This window comes from Vigna unguiculata, chromosome 7 (assembly GCF_004118075.2).
Source record: "Vigna unguiculata cultivar IT97K-499-35 chromosome 7, ASM411807v1, whole genome shotgun sequence".
Lineage (NCBI taxonomy): Eukaryota > Viridiplantae > Streptophyta > Magnoliopsida > Fabales > Fabaceae > Vigna > Vigna unguiculata.
Window position 1 is genome coordinate 30771992 of NC_040285.1, and position 21441 is coordinate 30793432.

The following is a 21441-nucleotide window of genomic DNA, read 5'->3' on the forward strand; positions in this document are numbered from 1 at the left end:
CTTTATTTTGACGCTAATATCTGCATTGAAGTATGGATGTCAATATGGTTTAGTTAATAATTAGTTTTTTAAAATTAAGTGATTCAGTATGAAGATAGGAATGTATATCTATATATTTACTTGAATCGTTAAAAAACTCATAATTTATCAAAAGTTTAATAAATTTGTTTTTATTATTTATTTTTAGTTTATTTTATTTGGAAAAATTTAACCTTTCCATTTTTAGATTGTTATTGACCTCTTGAATATTTACAAAGTTTATTCATATTTTTAATATATTTATTCTTTTGTTATAATCTTAATTATATATTATTTTTATGGAATTTTGTTTGCATTTGACCTCAATTTCATTAATACAAAATAGTTGTTACGAAGAAAATTTTATTATTTATACTATTTTTTAAAATTTTTATTTAATTTTAATGCCACTATAATAATTGTTTGATGCTTTCTCTTTTTATTTATTTAATTGTAGGTTTAATTAGTAATTTGGTTCCTATATTTAGATCTTTAATTTGTTTTTATGTACTTTTAACTCAATTGATTTCCTGTTTTTGTAAAACGATTCAATGTGGTACTTTATATTAAATTAGTACTACCACTATTTAGAAGTATCACCTCTTAACATATAGGTATGTCAAAATTTGAGACGTCTTTTATCTTAAGACATTCCTGATTTTGATACGTGACATGTTCTACATAAAAGGTAACCAAGATTTTGACACCTGAAAGAACTTGATTTTGACATATGACACTTCCAAATAACGTTAATACTAAATTTAACTGAAGGAATCAAAATCATATAGAGTTTTGTTTCCTGATACTCAATTTAGTCTTTTTTACATTAATTCAGTTGATCGGTCTTTTTCTTACAAAAAATAGAGATTCAACGTAGAATAAATATATATAGAGACCAAAAAAGAATTAACAATCTAAAACTATCAACTTAATTTTTACATACTAAAGATATAAAGAAAATTCAACAATAAGTATATATATATATATATATATATATATATATGTATATATATACTTATTGTTGAATATAAAAAGATAAATGTAATTTTTTTATGACAAGTTTTTATAAGGCAATTATTACTTGACAACTTTTTATATGACAGTGTAAACCATTTGTATTATAAATAAATATAATATTCTTTTTTTAAATAATATTATTTTGAAAAATAAAATTAAAATAGACCTTTTTAGGTTTATTTTAATTAAATGATCAAGTCATTATAAATTGTAAAAGAATATAATTAAAAATGTTACGTTAGTTGTTTGGTTTTAATTTTTGTAAAAATAGTTAGGTTTCATAATTTTTTTTAGTCTCAATTAAATTTTAAATTTTGACAAATTGATGTAATTAAATCATTCCATTACCGCCATGTGTTAATTCTTATCTTTTTTGTTTATTTTTTCAAATTTATTTTAATCTTTTTTATTTCTTTTAATATTTTCTTTTAGATATCATGTGATATTATTAGTGTGATGCGACAATGTCATATATTAGTGTCACCCTTAAATATCAGTCTAACTCTAATGTATTATTTGATTTTGATGTTTTAGAGATTTACATGCAGCTTTTAAATTTAAGAAAGTGATAGTGCTATTTAAAAAATAAAATAATAATTTATTAGATATTAAACTATAGATCGAAATATATTCCCATTGTTATCGTAAATTCATTAAAAACAAATCAAATAGATAAATATGGATAAAAATAAATAAATGATAAACGAGAGTAAAATAATTCTATATTTACATGTGACACTAAAATAAATATAAATAAAAAATAAATTAATAATGTCAAATGACTAAAAATGTAACTTTTGGGACAATTCTCAACAAAATAAATGTGGGTACTTTTTTTATAGCAAATAAATTTTAAAATAGAGGATTAAATATGTTTTTGTCCATTAATTCTGAGTGAGAATTGGAGTTAGTCTATTGTCAATTTGACCCAATTTAATCCTCAAACTTTAGAATTACGTGAATTTAGTCATTTTAATAAAATTTTGTTAAGTTTAGCTAACGTTTTAAATACATCTCAAACAAGTCAAATGTTATCATAAAACACATTTAAAACGTCAACAAACGTAATATAATTTGTTAAAAAAACTAAATTCATACATTTTTTAAGTTGACGTTTAAAATTGACAAACTATATTGGACTAAAGTTTTAAAGATGAATTAATTACAATTTTAGGGACTAAAGGCATATTTAACTGGAAAATAAAACAAATGATAAAAAAGAGTAAAATAACTCCTTATGCACATGTGACAAAAAAATAATTATAAATAAAAAATAAATTAAAAATGTCAAATAACTGAGAACCCAAATTTTGGAACACTTGTTAACAAAATAAACATGGGTAAAATTAGATATAAATAAAAAAACAAATTAACAATGTCAAATAACTAAAATTCCAACTTTTTAAACACTTGTCAATATAAACATGGGTTATAAAGTTTTTTTCTTAGTATATTTTTTTCTTCTATATTATAATTTCTCATATATTATACTAGATAATAGATTATAACACATAGGTACGATAAGAAAAACTATAATGACAAATTTATATATCAATTTATAAATTTTAAATTATTGGTATCTAAAATAGTCTTTATTATAAATAAAAAATTATAATTGGTTTGTAAATTAAACTCCAAATTAGTCTAGCACTAGCTACAGATGTTTTGGCTATTAAAGGAATTAGTGTCTAAATTGGTAGCCAAAACCTTTGTAGCTAATATTAGAGACCACTCAAGAGTCTAATTCACAAATCAAATATAATTGTTATTCATAGTAGAGACTATTTTAGATACAAATAATTTTAAGTTTATGAATTGGTATATAAATTAGTGAGTATATGACTATTTATTTTTTATCTCAATTATTTTTTATCTCTAAAATTGATTGTCATCTAGGAATTTTCTTGGAGAGAGGGTGCTTTTTACAATTAGTAAATTAGAAAATGTTCTGACTTGACCCAAGTCCTTCCTGAGAAACATCGTTAGGAATAACCACCACGTTCTCGAGGTATTGTCCGTTTTGGAAGGTGAAGCTCCATCATGATTTTGTCCTTAAAAAGTGCATCATAGGATGGAAGGAAGGATGAGTATTTAAATTGTGTTTGACCTATACTTTTAAGCGATATTAAATAATTAAATATCATTTTTAATATTAATATAAATTAATAGTTACTTATAATAATTTAACTAAATTTTATTCCCTAATATAATTTTATAATTAATTAAATGAAAGTAAATTAATACTATAAAACAATTTCTTTGGAGGCTTTTTTTAGAGGCCTAAAAAAGAGTTTCACGTTCACCTAATCAAATCTTCAATAAGTCCTATTGTTAATAACTCAATAGATGAAAATTTTTATGGGTTAATTTAGAATTTGAATTTTCTACTGATTTTTCTCTGCTATTTTTTTACCGTGTCTCCCAAATATTACATTGATGATCACTAATTTTGAAATTTTAAAATACATTAAAATTATTTTAAAATATTAAAACAATGTATTTTTAGTGCTCACCGGAAAACTTTATATAACATCATAATAAATATATAAAAAAACTATAATTTATTAAATATGTTTTTATTCTACAACATTTACATATACCAACATAAATAAACAATAATTCTTTAATATCTTGTATAAGATTAGGCATATGAAATGAAGTTTTAATGAGGTAATGGACTTTGTGTAAGATTAGGCTTCGATCTCTAACTATATGTCGGCATATTTTCCCCGAAAGGAAAAGAAATTGAAGGGGTAATTTAACATCACTAAATTTATCTTTCAAATCAAGATCATTTTAAGCCAAGGAGAATGAAAGCCACAAGATATTCGAATCGCTTCTAAGCACAAAAGAGTAGTTTGGTTGGGACAAGCGCATTCCACGCTGAAAGACCCAATTTTCAGGCAGCCGACAAAACAAATAACATTCCTATAATAGTAAAGCAATACACGTTGTCGATGGCATGCAAAAATAGGAAAAAATAGGAACCAAGAAAACATAGGAACGAAGGTAGAAGTCGAAAATGGTGGAGGACATTCTCCTTAAACCCCTCCTTCCCACACCCTTTTATCCCAAATCTATTAACTTCCCCCTCAGCCCTGGCTTCTACTCATAGGGGCTCTCGTTTTTTCTCTCCCACACCAAACAAACCAAGAGAGGAAGAAAGAAAGAAAAGAGTAACACATCTTTTTGTTCTTGACCCTTCTCTTGGCAAAAAACCTTCTTCTTCTTCGTCTTCTTCTTCTTCTTTTTCATCTCACACCACCATGGCTTTCCCACTCCTCTTCCTTCTCTTCCTCTCCCTCCCATTCTCCTACGCAAATCTCAACGCTGATTACTACAAAGAAACATGCCCAGACTTCCCAAAAATCGTAATGGAAAACATCTACACCAAGCAAAGCACAAGCCCCGCCACAGCACCCGGTATTCTCCGCCTCTTCTTCCACGACTGCATAACCGACGGCTGCGACGGCTCCATCCTCATCTCCTCCAACGCCTACAACCCCCATGCAGAACGTGATGCGGACCTCAACCTCTCCCTCTCCGGCGACGCCTTCGACGTCATAGTCAAGATCAAGAACGCGCTCGAGCTCGCATGCCCCGGCGTCGTTTCGTGTTCCGACATCGTGGCACAGGCCACCAGAGACCTTGTCAAGATGGTGGGTGGACCCTACTATCCCGTGATGTTGGGGAGAAAAGACAGCTTTGATTCTGACGCTGCAAAGGTGGTCGAAAGCCTTCCCACGCCCAACATGACCATGGACCAGATCATTGAGAAGTTCACCAAGAAGGGTTTCACGGTGAAGGAGATGGTGGCTCTGACCGGCGCACACACCATTGGGTTCACTCACTGCAAGGAGTTCATCAACAGGATCTACAACTTCAGCAAAACCTCCGATGCTGACCCCTCCATGCACCCTAAACTGGTTGCAGGGTTGAGATCAGTGTGCCATAACTACACCAGTGACCCCTCCATGGCTGCATTCAATGACATGAGGACTCCAGGGAGGTTCGACAATGCTTATTTCCAGAATGTGATGAATGGGTTGGGGCTCTTGGTCTCTGACTCCATGCTCGGTGTGGACCCTAGAACCAAGCCATTTGTGGAACTGTATGCAAAAGACCAGCAAGCTTTCTTCAACGACTTTGCAAATGCAATGGTGAAGCTTTCTGCATTTCAAGTCAAAACTGGCAAGGAAGGAGAAGTCAGGTCCAGGTGCGACCAGTTCAACAACCTTAAACGCGTCTAAGCAACAAACATTTTACGTACTGAGGTTGAAATTATTTGATCCTTCCAAACTACATATATAATCCTTAAACTCCTGTGTTTATTATCATCTTTATATGATCCATACTAAACTATTGTTTTTTATTTATAAAAGAAATGAACCATATATATATATACACATTAGTATGCATCGTATGGAGATTTGTTGAGATAATGTAGTTTGGGATCATCAAATAATTTCTTGGGGTTTTTTGTATCTAGAGAGCCATGAGTATACATTCTTATTTGTGTCCTTTTAAGAAGAAGGATGTGAGAAACTTAATTAACTATATTGCTTATAAATAAGAGCCATGAGTACTTTGATTCCTTTTTGTTGCTTGATTTTGTTTTGTGAGAGAGGTGAAGATGCATAAGGCTTGTGATGGAGAATGTAGTTTTACCCATCTGGTATTTGTGCTGTTGCTTCTATAGTGGATATATAATTGTATGTGATAATAATAAATAAATAATAGTTAATTATATTAGAAAAGTTCATCTTGTATTTTATATATTTACGTGTGTGTACGAGTTAATAACTAATAATAATAAATATAAATAACGGTAAATAGTATAAATAGGTATAATAAATAATAATAAAATAAGTTGTAATAAATAATAAATAATATAAATAAATATAAAAAATTGTAATTAAATTATTCGTAATAAATAATAATAAATTATAATTAATATAAGTAATATTAATAATAGATCATATAAATGATAAACCAACAATACTAAATTTATAAATAAAAATAATTAAATAAGAAATAAAGCTTTATGAAATTTAATGTCTATTCACTTAATGTTGAAATTGTGATCAAGGTGAATCAGTATTTACACAAATAAAATGATATAAATCCAAATGATATTAGTGATAAAATGATATAGGTTAATCATATTGGTCAGAAAAAACAAATGATCATATTTTTTTCATTGTTGAACTTTTGTACTTTTATATATGCTCTTCGTAATTTTCTTTTTCATGTTTTGTTATTTTATATTCTATACCTTTCGCATTTTTATGCATCGTCTAAGTACTTTTTCATAATTCACTTCTTACATTTGCTATATGGTTTATTATTTGTAGTCTTATATTATATCTTCTATTCTCATTTTATAATATATATATATATATATATATATATATATATATATATTCAAATGTGAAAAAAAAACAAAATATAAGTATTATTTTATTGATAATATATCCATTTCAAAATTAATATATATATATATATATATATATAAATACCAAGGTAAACTCAAAATTTTATAATTAATACATTGAATTTAAATTTGTTAAAATCTTAATTTTCTATATTTTATAACTTTAAAGCATAAGATACCAAATAAGTTTTCCATTTTTTCTCATGGCAACACCACACTCTTTGCACCTTACTATTTGCACTCTTATCAAATTTGGGCCATGAGTAATGATCAAGTTCGCTCCAAAATAATACTTCATCTCCAACTGTAATACACTTATGTTAAATTTAAATAATAACTTAAAAATTAATTTTAACAACTACGTTATTAAAGAGCGAAAATAATAAGTTTTTAAAATTTTTAAAATATATGAATAATAACAAAAAAAAAATGTCGTAACAAAGTTTGAATTTGAAATGCTGAGAACAAAATTTGAAAAATGAAAAATAATATTTTTTTAATAAAATATGTTAATATTGAAAAATAATAATAGTATAAATTAAAATATGATAAAAAAATAAATTATTAAAAAATGACATCATAATAAATTAAATTATAAAATACTGGAAATAATATAACATTTAAAAGTGTAATACAATGTAAATAATAATTTAAATAACATATGTTTATGTTTATTATTAAAAAATTAAAATTATAAATTTTTAAACTTTTAAAAATATAAAATAACCGATTTCAATTTCAGTTTTTTTTTTAATTTATAATTATATTGTTAAAATTAAAATTCGTAACATACAATAACAAAGTTTGAATTTAAAATTAAAAAAAATTATAAAAAGAATAGTTTCAAAGTTCGAATTTAAAATTCAAATTAAAAAAAATGTAAAAACATTATGTTTTCTTAATGATCTTTTAATGTGTCTAAATGTTTTTAACCTATAGGAAAGATTCGTATTTAAGATGAAAACAAAATATGAAAGGTGAAGAAATAAAAAAAATATTCAAAATATGTGAATAATGAAAAATAAGAAAAAAAAAGTTAAAATATAATATAAAAAATTAAATAAATAATTGAATAATAACATCCATAATAAACTAAATAATGAAATATTAAAAATAATACTAAATTTAAAATTGGAATACACTTATCTTAAATTTAAGTAATAATTTAAATAATTGTATTATTAAAAAGTGAAAATTTAAAATTCTTAAAACGTTTAAAGATTTAAAAATATCGATTTCAATTTTAATCTTTCACCAAAATTAGTACTCATTTTGTCACATTTTAAATTTTAAATATACAAAGTTTGAATTTAAAATTTAAAATTTAAAAAAATAAAAAATATGATAATAAAATTTTAATTTAAAATTTAAAATATAAAAAAAAATCTAACGAATCCTTTTTAATGTCTCTATATAGTTTTATGGTATGTCTAACTTATTAGATGACTTTCTATTTAAGATAAGATCAAAATCTAAACATAAAAAAATTCAAAAATTTAATGAAAATATGTGAATAATGACAAGTAATAATAATGAAAATTAAAGAATGATATAAAATAATAAATAAATAATAGTGACATCATTAATAAATTAAAAATAAACTAAATAATAAAATACTGAAGTTATTAATTTATTCAAGATCATAATACACTTATTTAAATTTAAATAATAATTTTAATAACATAAAAATATGTGTATTATTAAAAATGAAAAATTGTAAATTCTTTCAACATTCAAATATATCAAAATAATTAACGATCATAATTTTAACCTTTTTTATAAAATTAAGATTCGAAATTCGTAATATATCGTATCAAAATCTCAAAAACAAAGTTTCATCTTAAAATTAATAAAATAATATGTTTCATCTTATTATTCAGAACAGATAAACTAGTTAATAAAGTATATTAATACAGTCTTATAAATGATACGATTATATAAATATATCAATTATTCAAACAAAAATATTTTCTAGCTTTAAACATAAACTAACCATTTACAACAGTTCTTCACATAGGACCTTTCATCAACCTAATAGATGGTTCCTCATCCTCCAAATGTGCCTTTGAAACTGCAATCGTAATTGCTCCCACTGATTAGGTGACGCAAAAGGAAGACAAACAGTACAAGATAGAAACACAAACAAAAAGGATAGACTAATGTGAAAAAGCGTTTTCATATAAAACAAATAAAATTTATATCACATATTTGATCAATCATACATTTATTTATTTTTTTTGTGATTTCTTTCATTAGTCTCTCAAATTGTTTTTAAGACACACATTTGTTAATTCTTTAATATTTTTATTTGTTGTTTATTTTTATCATGTAGAATATTATTTCAATATATTTTATCTAATTATTTTTTATTTTCTAACTCATTATCAATCATATTGTAATTTTTTCAATATAATTGTATAAACAACTTTTAGTTACTACAGTATGAAAATTTAATGTAATTATCATAATTTCTTTTAATCACCATCTAACATTTGAAGTCCAAAATATACAAAATTTATGTAAACAAACAAATACAAAAGAATTGAGGTGGGATGGTGATAGGTTATATATATTTCATATAGGTTATGGTCATGGTCATGGCATAGTTATGGTCATTGAGAGATTGTGGTTCTATATGGTTATATGACATTAGTCTTACACATATAAGACCTTAGACACCACTTTTACACCAAAATCTTAAGGCAATGTTGTTAGGGCCTTTATTTTTATATAGTGTTTAACTTTATCTTTTCTATCCAATGTGAAACTTTTGACTCACACTTGAACTATTCCCAACAGATGGAAATTGTAAAGAACCAAAAAATGATATCAACAAACAAATACGAAAGATTTGTGGTGGGATTAAAATCGTAAAGAACAAAAAGATAGTATAAAAATTGGGATGGTTTAAATTAAGAGAAAGTAAATAAATTTTATTACGAAATTTGTAATAATTGTAATAAATGTAACTAACGTAATTAAGAATGTTTTTATTTGTATTTAATGATATTATATTAATTTTTTTATCCTATTATAATAACTAAAAATGTAAATATTAATAAAAAAAATAAAAACATGATAGTTATATAGTTTTATATATATAAAGTTATTCCAATTTTTGTCTCGAATTCTGTAAATAATTTTTTCTTTCTTCTCATGTTCAGTTTCGTGTATTCAAAAGAGTGTTGACCGAATATTTTTTCCTCCCAATCTAATGCACACACAGAGAAGGATAACAACGAAAAAAAAAATAGAACTTCGTGAAAAATACAGTAATATAAAAATAAAAATAATGTAACCAGTAATAATTATGATTTTACCTAACACTTGTCTTGAAGTAATGGAAAGAATACCTATTCCAAACTCATCTCTAAATTAAAAATGATTTGACCCTAAAATGTGAAGCACAACTTTAGTGACCAGGAATTGGACAGTTGTAGAAGCACCACTAACTACCTACTTAGTGGGTTTTAATTAGGTCCACACTTTAGCTAATACCCTAAGAAAACTTAATTGCCTCTAAAGTTTATCATTATTTATTATAATAATCCCTTCACTTTGCCAATTTCAATTCATCTGCCAGTTCACACTGTAAACCCAGATATTATTTTTTAATATTAGACAATGGATACGTTTAGATAACAAGTTCAATTAAATGTTTATTTAAGAAAATATTAAATAATACTTTTGTATAATAATTTTGACTCATAAATTATCAAAATGAAAAATAATTTTCAGTAAATTAAACGGAAATTAATAAATTTTAAGTTAATGTAAAATAACCAAGAGCATTGATTAAAAATAATTAATAAATATTAAATTTTATAAAAGTTTATATTTATTGTGACATAAATGGAAATCCCACTTTAATAACTATTAATGAAATTTTACTTTATGTAAAGGACAAAAATTCTATGAGTTTTATACAGTTGTCATAGGTAATTTATTTGATACACATAAAAAATTAAAAATAATTAAATAATAAAATAATTTTAACACTTGTTTTATCTTTTTAAAATATGTTTTTATTCTTTGATTCATAAAAATTGGAATTTGTTTCCTTCGAAACATTGATACAATTTTGAATCATCGGTTCAATTTAGTTTCTAAAAACATGTTTATTTAATTTTTTTAATCAAATTTTATTAAATTTATTTGACATTTTAAATATAAATATTTAGATAAAAAAAATAGTAAAAAATCAATTAAGAATGTATGAAGTTATATGATGCTTAAAACTTAATCATGTCTGCTTAAAAAAAAGCATGTTATATGCATTATAAATACATTTCTTTTGTAAATTCCATTAACTAACCAATAACTTTATTAAATAATGTATAATAAAAAACAAAGTGATATTAGAATTTGGACTAAACTAATCTTGATGCCAAGAGTTACATACATTTCACAAAATTTACAAGTAAACCCCATTTAGATGGCAATGCAAATTTTACAAAAAATGCAAATTTAAATAGTGTTTTTTGGAATTTTATGTCATGAATAAAAGAATTCATTGCAACTTATTGAATGAAATGTTTTTAAAAAGTATTCTTCAATGAAACAAAACTAGTTAGATTTATTTATATTTAAGTTATGTTAAAGGATTTCCTTTTAAGTTAACATTGTTTTTGTAATATTTAAGTTTAGAAGGAAAGTATAGCCCAGAAATTTATGGATTTTAGTGGGTTTTGATGTGTGAACATGTTGACGAATTCCACAAAGTAAAGTCATGAACTAAATTAGTAATGAGTTATAACCATCACTTTATATATGTCAATCTCCATATTCACTTTTCTTTCCTTTTGTATTTTTCCATTACTGAACATTTTAATTAATTTCTGTAATTTATATTAGGAAATGTGAATTGTGCCATTTAGGGAAGAAGAAAAAAGAAAAAATCAATTAATAAGATGCATGCAACCATAAATGTTAATGAAATAGCTAAAAGAGTAAATTAGTTGAATTTATTGGAATCAGAGGGAAGAAAGAGAATTTTTTTTCCTGACTCTTACTATTTTTTCTTTGTTAATTTATTTTTATTGATGCGAGTAGAGTAGACCATCAGTAATTTTATTTTCAAACTAAATTTTTCTTCTGATATTCAAGTAAATTTTTGTTGTTGTGAAAGACTAAATTTCCATCATATTTTTTATTAATTAAAATAATTTATTATAAATAAATATATAAATATAAATTCATGTGAATATAAATTAAAAAAATATATTTAATTTAATATTCATTAATTATGATAAATAAAATAATTTAAATATAGTTAAATTATGATAATAGAAAAATTATTATAATAATTCTATATTTATGATTTTTTTAACTAAATATTTAATAAATTTCAATACTTTATTTTCTATTTTAAAAATTTTATTGATTTTAATTAAAATTTGATACTTTGTTATATTTTTAATTTTCTATTTTCTAACCTTTTTCTAACTAAAATTTCTGTTTCTATAATTTTAAATATTGTTTTTATATTTTTTTCAAACCGAAAAAACAATTAAACTGTCCCTAAATGCTAGTTGAGAAAATAAAAAAATACATATGAATTTAGTAGTAACGATAGTACAGATTTAAAAGAGTTGACTGTTTAGGAAAAAAATTTAAAAAATGATTTTAATAAAAATTAACTGTAATAAATGACAAGAAGTCAAAACAATAAATAGTGTCGAATACGCGTAAAAGATATTTTTTATGTGTGAAAGTGTTATTGTCTGTAATGAAGGAAAGGAAGGTACTAGAAAAAAAAAATAACTTTTTCTACTTTACAAACCCTATATAAAGGCTTTTGTTACCTCAAACTCTTCACACTCGAGTGAGAATAAACCCACAATTCTCATTTTCAGCATTCAAAAAAGTTGATTAGCTGATGATGGCAAGCTTCAAGGTCTTAGGGTTTGCTTTCATTGCTTTGTTCATTCTCGACCTTGCAGTTGCTGCCAGGGCCCCAGAAAGGGCTCCAACCAGAAAAGGTGGCGAAGGAGGTGGGGGTGGCGGAGGAGGAGGAGGAGGGGGTGGCGGTGTAAAGGGTGGTTCTGGGTCTGGGTCAGGGGCTGGCTACGGGACTGGTGGCGGTAAGAAGGGTGGTGGAGGAGGTGGTGGTGGTGGAGGTGGAGGAGGTGGTGGAAGTGGAGGATCCGGTGAAGGAAGTGGTTCGGGTGTAGGAGGTGGAAGTGGAAGCGGAGGACGAGGTGGTGGTGGTGGAGGAGGTGGTGGTGGAGGTGGCGGAGGAGGTAGTAATGGAGGTTCTGGGTACGGGTCTGGAGGTGGGTCAGGTTGGGGTTCAGGTGGAGGAGGAAATCATCATAAGTTCCATTAAACTGAGAGATGATTTTGCTTTATATGATATCATGTAATAGTGATTGCCATGTTAAATGTGATTTCTAGAAATAAATTGCAGTGTGATTACTTTGGTGATGGTTGCTGCTTCATGCATGCATGGTGGGTGATAGTACACAGATTTCATGATTAGTTGGTTATTATTATATAAAAATATAATTTACTGTGTATTATGCAGATTTCCTCCTCTTATTCATTACTTCCATTTTCCAATTAATCCCGAGAAAAAAAAATGTAATAATATTATTGGGGTGAACACCGGTGAAAAAACTTCTCATCAACTAATTTTTTGAGTAAGGACTAATTTCTTATTCAACTCATTATATAATTAATAAACAATATCTAATTATATATATATATATATATATATATATATAATAAATATAAAAAATAATAAAAACCACAAAAGAAGTACATGGTATTGTAATAATTTTATTATCAAGTTATTAAAGTAGAATTTAGGTATTACATTTATGTTTTGTTTATTTCCGCTTATCACACGGATAGAATGAATCCCCACGACAGTGAAAAGATTTGAAGAGAAATACATCAATTTTACTAAAATATTCATTTTTTTTTTTTAATTTGACTATATCGATGAGAATCGCTTTTGGATGATGTTAGAATCAATTACGAGGACTGCAAACCTATTTTAAGAGAATGCTATTAAATTGTTCTGAGATGAATGAAGCAGAGTTTTAATAATAATAATATTAATAATAACAATAATAATTATATTAATAATGATATTAATTATTATAATAAAGATATTAATGATAATGAAAATAATAATGATATTAATGATTATAATAATAATAATAATAATAATAGCAATAACGATAATAATAATTATTATAATAATAATAACAATAATAATAAAAAAATAAAAATGGTAAATGGTAATCTATATCATTTATTGACTTTCATAAACTCTCATCAAACTTTTTCATCTTTCACCATCTTTCAAGCATGAATTTGATTGATCAAGGAAGAGTTATTAGGTATATAGGATTCTTTGACAAATTAAAATAATTATAACATGTACATATTAAATTATTATATTATAACTAATAATTACAAATTAATTTTGAAATGTTAATAATTTAAATTATAATACTATTATATATTTATATCCTTAAGAAATATAATATAAAAAAGTTTTAAACTATTTTTACTTTAATTTTTAATTAAAAAAAATGTTAACGGACTGGATCGACCCGCATTTTGGTTTGTCAAATTGATGTCTAGATGAGCTGGGCCAAAACAGGCTAACAAATTAATATTTTACAAAGAAACATGCAAAGAGATCACAATACTAAAATATATATACTTTTGTTATATCTGTAACACCCCAGATGGATATTACTAGATAAAATTTATTTTTACAAAATATACTTTAAGAAATTCAGACATTATAATAAGTTCCCAAGCGCGGGAAATTCAAAACTTGTCTCGTCATAATCCATTCATACTATCTCTTCTTTATTACAAGTTCATAATGGATAAAACATCAAAATGTCTATTACAAAATGTAGAAAACATGGCATAATGAAAATCCCCCATCGGTAGCCCCGCTTTGTCGCTAAGCATCAACATGATCACCTGAATTCACGTCTGCTCCCACGCAACAAGTCATGTGATCATCGCCAAAACACAAACACACAAACAAGAAAGGGTGAGCTGACAAAAACACAATACAATCATAAGACAAAATAAACTGTCTCTTACCCCAATCTAGTTTAATTAATTTTAGTTTGGTACACTCGTTTTCACAATATACTTCCAATCTCATAACCTATATGAGAAAGATTCAACTACAACCTTGGTCCTTAGGGATTATCATGCTTTCACGAACCTACCCGTTCGTGGTCCAACTCTACGGACCTCCCCGTCCGTAGTCCAACTCTACGAACCTGCCCGCCCGTAGTCCAACATGCGTGAACACCTACTATGAACCTCCCCGCCCATAGTAGCCTCAGGTGTGAGCTCGGAACATACGAACCTACCCGCTCGTATCCCCACACAAGAGTACAACCGATACGGACCTCCCCGCCTGCATCAATCACGCATCTCACAACTCCGTTACGAACCTCCCTGCTCGTAACCAATCCAGCATATCCTTGACCAAGCTACTGAGAAAAGGAAAGAAAACGTCCATGCAAATCCATCTGCAAAGGACCTCTGCCACTACACTCCCGTCTGGCACCCCTCCAAAGACCGCTAGGTGAAACACGCTCCAGGCCGCCTGGCGGTGTCTTTCTACCGCCGGGCGCCTGACCTCACCATCAGCTCTGTTGTGTGGCTTACCGCCTGGCGGGGCTTCTCCCACCGCCGGGCGCCACACCAGTAAAGACACTCCTCTACTGGTTTATATACTTGCACATATTTTCATGCACATTCAACCATTAAATCTCACATCCAGATCACTAGCTACCAATATTTACAGTACTACAAATCATCAACTCATCCAACTCCCAAGCATTCAACCAAGTAAGCACTCATTCATGATTATTGGAAGTTAAACATACACAACTCAGTCCCCGACTTGCACATGCAATATTATGACCCGAATGCCATTATCAGTATTACCCCATTTATTTACAAGGACACTATTTTCATATCGTACATCCCCAAATGATAGTTTATAGCATTACTCACCACCCAAATCATTCACATGCTCTATTTTCACTTAATATGACACTTTAAGCATTATCGACATGTCATACATTTCATAAAAGCGCAACTGCATACTAGCATTCTGAACACGCATATGATGGTACCAAAATAGTCTTGCCAGTATATTCATTCGATTATCTCAAGTCCACATAATATAGTTCATGCATCAACCCATCCTACTAGGTGACTCTTACACCGCACAAGTACCCCCATTTTATATTAAAAATCATTCCCTAACACCCATAATAAAATCTGTGATTCTCCACTGCACACCCTAACCCACTGAGCGCGCCGATCACCACTGGCCACTCAATACCGCTTGGCGGCACATAGCATATCGTCGGGCGGCACATCAGAAACCTGAAAATTCCAGATTTCCCGCATCTGCAGAAAACCCTATTACCCCTAAATTTCCAATTCAATTTCTCATCGTAGATTTAACCACATGCATTAGTTTAAGTAGCACACACAGATCATTTTATGCACTCTAATTGGGACTTTCAATAACACATTACTGCTTCCTCTAAATTCCAAATTGTAATCAACATACACCATAGCATTCATACAACCAATACACATTGATCGGATTTCCATACACCCGTTAAATCAGTATTCAATCACGTCAATGAAAGCATCATCAGTATTATATAATTACAGCAATTCAACCATATCACAGAAGCATCAAACAGGTCAAAATATGCAGTTCCAGTGCGCGCCGCCTGGCGGGTCCACCATGGCTGTCAGGCGGTTCATCACAGAACCCAGAAAACCCCTGCGACAGTTGCGTCGCCTGGCGGAGCACCCTTATCCGCCAGGCGGTTCTGGTAAATTTTGCCCAGAACTTACGAATTTGAACGCGAAAATGGTAAACACAATATCAGGCCACAAAATCATACCAAAACAGAGAAAAAAATACAATTAACACACATGAACAACTTCCCTTACCCGACTTCCTTGCTCCTAGTGCCTTTCCAATGATCTCTTCTCGTCCCCGAAGCTTCTACTTTAATTAATAGCAAAGGTATGTGGCTATTAACTAGTGTTTTTATTTCCCTAACAACTGCCTCTACGTTTTCTTAGAGGATCTCTAGAGTTTCTAGCTTTTCCTTCTTTAGCAAAAGATTAAGCATAAAAAAAATATAACTTATACCTACCAAGGTTCGAACTTGCACCCTTCCACCCACCAAGTCTATGCACATCCAACAAGCTATCAAACAAATCATGTCAATTCTTACGCACATGCCACCTTAAACCATGCCTCCGCATTCACAATATAATAGCAAAATACAATAAAATTAAATAAATCTACTAATAACATGCTCGAGACTTGAACCCAAGTCCCTTCAACCTAATTAAGAGCTCTAAACCACTTAGGTTCACATTGTTTTTTGTCTAAAATTTATTAAAGAACTCTCCTAAGGTAGTCTCAACCCTTCCTCTCTTATATTCTTTTAATTATTAATTTTTATGAATTTTCTGGATCTCACAATATCAGTGACAATGATTAAATATATAAATTTTAAATATATTATTTTGGCCCCTTCAAACTTTTTATCATGATCTATCACTATGCAGAAACATATACTCATCCACACCTACACTCCCACCAACCCACACGCACGCACATATACGCACACACATGCACACACATGCACACGGACACATACATGTATATACATGCACGTGTGTGCATTCACACGCATGCACACACACACATATACATATACATACATACACACACACACATACATATATATATATATATATATATATATATATATATATATATATATAACCTATTAGAACATTTTTAATAACAAATCTATAATATACTCATTCAATTATTTTTTTTAATTTATATCATGAATTAAAGAATTCGTTAAAATTTATTGAATGAAAGATATTTTGAAAAAGTATTATTCAATAAAAAAATAACTAGTTAGATTTATTTATATTTAAGTTTTGGTAAAGGATTTCCATTTAAGTTAACATTGTTTTTGTAATCTTTAAGCTTATAAAAAATTAGGTTAAAATACTCCGTTGGTCCTCGTTTTTGTTGTAGAATCTCAATTTGGTCCTCGTATTTTTATTAGTCTCAATTAGGTTCTAATTTTTGTAAATTAGTATCAATTAGGTCATTTCTATTAGTAGATAACTAACACCGTTAAGTAGGTGCCACGTGTCAGCTCCTAGTTTTTTTGAATTTTTTTTGAATTTTTTTTGAATTTTGAATTTTTTTTTAAATTTTAAATTTTTTTAAAAAAAATATTTATGCCACGTGTCATGTCTGTAGTGTGGCACGTGTCAATCTAATATGATGACACGTGTCAAATTAATGTATGAATCTCAATTTGGTCCTCATATTTGTTAATTTGATTTGATTTTAGTCCCAAATTTTTTTAAAAAAAATTTAATTTCATGTGTTCCAAATTTAGAACAAATTTAACTTTTTTATAAATGTAATGATGATACTTTTATTACAAGTGATATTTCTATTATATATTTTTAACAACATTTAATTTATTTAAATTTATATTTTATATTAAACTTTATTTAAATTTTATTTTAAAATTATAAATATATAGATTAATAAATTTATATTCCACATGTTAGATTTCATGGTATGACATATGACACTATTAGTGTCATGTGACAAAAGAGTGTCACGTGTCACATTCAGTGTCATATGTCACAATAATGAAATTTAGTTCATATATACGATTTTTAGATTCAATTCAGTCTCATTTCTTTTTTCAAAATGGAATCACATTGTCTTTTAATAAATTGAGACCAAATTTATTATTTTTATAAATGTTATAGTTATATTTTTATTAAAATTGACTTTTTACCGTCTTAAATTATTGTATATTTTAATTTTTTAATTATATAATAAAAATTAATTTTTAAATATTTTCATTTTAATATTTTTAAATCAAACAGATATTTGTTCTATATTTTATTTTATTTTAAATTAAACTACTTTGTTATTTATTATATAAATATTATTATATTTATTAAATAAATTTAAGTTTTAATTACAAGAGTAAGTATTTAAAATTAATATATTATTAATACATGTCTTTTTATAAGATAAAAACTAATTAATTTAAATGCAATTCAATAATTTAAATAACTTAAAAATAATTTCAGAAATATTTAATTAAAAAAAGTCAATTTTAACAAAATATTCCACAACATTTGTACAAATAATAAATTTAGTTACAATTAAAAAAAGGAGTTGTTCAATTCAAAAAAAAGAGACCGGACAAAATAAAAATATATATAAAAACAACTAAATTGAATACAAAATAATTACACCCAACAATTAAAATAAAATTATGTGAGAAGTGACTTGAAATTTTAAAATCAAACTGAAAGCCAAGCAAGCCGATAAGTAATAAAGTTCATGAGATAAATGCCTTAGGAATTGAGTTGTCAACATTTTCTACCTGTATGCTACTTTTGGAATTGGTTATTTTTGTCATAAGTTTATTGCAGAATGCCAATTTGAACGAAGAGAATTACAAAAATACAGAGCTTCACGTATCGAAATGTTTCATGCAGGAAGCTATATGCTGGATTGTAAATAAGTCAAGACCGAGGACCAAATTGACCATACAATTTCTTCCACTCCACTCGCATACATACCAAAGATAGTTTTCATCATAGTACAATCAGTGCCTTATTGCTAAAGTGTCGTTACTCTATTGCATAATTGTGAAAGATAGTTGTTGTTAATTTCTTTTAACTACAAACCATGTCATATTTATTATTTAATTGAACAAACAATTAATATGACACCATGAAGAAATATTAAACAACAATTCAAGAATAAGCAAGACATTTATCACTTTATTTACAAAAAATGTTATACTAATATTTAATCTTATTAAAAATAATCACAATCTCATTTTATTATGAACTTAATTCCCTTTGTCTAAATCTAAAAGAAAGTTTATCTCCTCCTCAATTTTTCTATTATGTAACCTTTTATAACTCTAGGTCCAATTACAAATAATTTAAAATTTTGTAACTAAATTTGATGTTCAAAGCCATCCTTTAAAGTTAATTAAAGTTAATAACTTAATTATTACAATTTCAAATATGTAATCAGATTTATTTATTTCTCGATACTATTATAGCTTCAAATTCTCTTAAGTTATTTTTTTACCTAATATGATACTTATATACATACTTAAATTGTGAACACATTCTTAAATTAAAATACGAAATATTTCGTCATGAATTTTAAAAAATTAATTTTCTAAGTGACAAATCTTCTTGAAAGGTGGAAGATTCTTTGGTGCCCAAACTTTAAAAATTATATATATATATATATATATATATATATATATATATATATATATATAATATGAAAATTTATGTTAACTAATTAGGGAGATTTTTAATTTTTTTTATGAAATGTGTAATTTAATGTTAATAAATAGTAATTTACTCACGCAATGAGCTAATTTGCAGGATGGATGATTTTGGTGGGATGGATTTGCGATATAGGTGGTGATCTTATTTGCTAATTGGAGAGAGAGAGTGCCAACAAATTTACCATATACTTTTAATTTCTCATCTCGCCAAAGTTGCGAAGATTTGCAAGGATGAACTACGAGCTTATCATTATGTTCCTTGTGTATGGGTGAGATGTGTTAAAGGGCGTTGTGTGTGGGTGGGATTTGTTAAAGGGTGTTTGTGTTGTGTGTATGTGAGTTAGTGAGGATCCGATCCTGGTGTGTGTTGTGAGTTAGTGAGGATTGATTAGTGAATTGATCCATGTGTATGGTTTGTTTATATATATGTATAATAAATAATTATTAATAATATTAATTAATTTTAACAACAATTGTAAAATAGTAATATTATATTTTTAATATATTTAATATTTTTATTTATCATATCAATCAAATCACTCACAAATTTCCATTAATTTCATTTTCAAATTCACTCATTTTCACCTTCAAATCTTCTCAAAGAAAAACAAAAAATATCCACTCAAATCCATCCATATTCATTCAAATTCATTCTCATAGCCTCTCCAAATCCATCTTTTCAAAAGAACACATTCTTATCCTTTATGTTCATCTTTATCCATTATATTTGTTCTCATTTCTCACATTTTATTCCATTTCAAAGAAAATTGAAGCTAACTCTCTTTTTATCAATTATACTAAAATATTAGTTTCATATTTTTTTTACTCTCGAATCATTTTGTAGTCTTTTTGTATACTATTTTTTTATGAACATTAAAAGTAAAGTATTGGGGCTTATAGATTTTCTTTTTAATAATTACTTATCTTTTTTAGTATCAAATTCTTTTTTAAATAAGTGTAAATAAAGAATAAAAGAATAAATTCATTTCTTTTAAAATGAAACAAGTGAAGATTAAAAACAACACAAATTCAATTTTTTCACTTATTATGAAATGTGATGTTAATGATCCTATTATTTATTTTTATTTTATTAGTGATAATAATTAAAGATATAAATCTTGAATATATTATTTTAACTCCTCCAAAATTATTGATGAATATTTGTCATTACTTATAAACAACATGTGAACATGTGAGTGTTTCACGTAAGAAAAACAAAATCTTATAATAAATTATAATATATAATTTTCATGCATTTGTATAAAAATATCACTTTTGTAAACTTCAAATAAAATACTAATTAAAACACATCAAATGAAAGCTAATAATTTACTAATTTGAAGACAAAAAATATATTTAATTCAACACTAAATATAAATACTTTTATTAAAACTTAAACATTAAATAAAATTATTATAAAATTAAATATTTTTTATCACACTAAAATATTTTGAAATATCCTAATTAAAATAAAATTTAGTTTACCTTTTATGGTAAAATAATTATTTTTTTATAAAATAATTTCATTTTATATCTCAATTAATCTAGATTTGGATATGGGTTAAA

The 21441-nt window shown here is 26.8% G+C and overlaps 2 protein-coding genes across 2 annotated transcripts; both read left to right on the plus strand.

The window, feature by feature from the left end:
• Positions 1–4132: 4132 nt before the first annotated feature.
• On the plus strand, positions 4133–5750 carry LOC114190954 (peroxidase 65-like). Its single transcript, XM_028080050.1, has one exon. It carries the CDS (start codon positions 4302–4304, stop codon positions 5283–5285), a length of 984 nt encoding a protein of 327 aa, XP_027935851.1. The 5' UTR covers positions 4133–4301; the 3' UTR covers positions 5286–5750.
• Positions 5751–12350: 6600 nt separating this feature from the next.
• LOC114191390 (putative glycine-rich cell wall structural protein 1) lies at positions 12351–12797 on the plus strand. The gene has a single exon (XM_028080560.1). The coding sequence runs from the start codon at positions 12351–12353 to the stop codon at positions 12795–12797; it is 447 nt and encodes a 148-aa protein (XP_027936361.1).
• The last annotated feature ends 8644 nt before the right edge of the window (positions 12798–21441 follow it).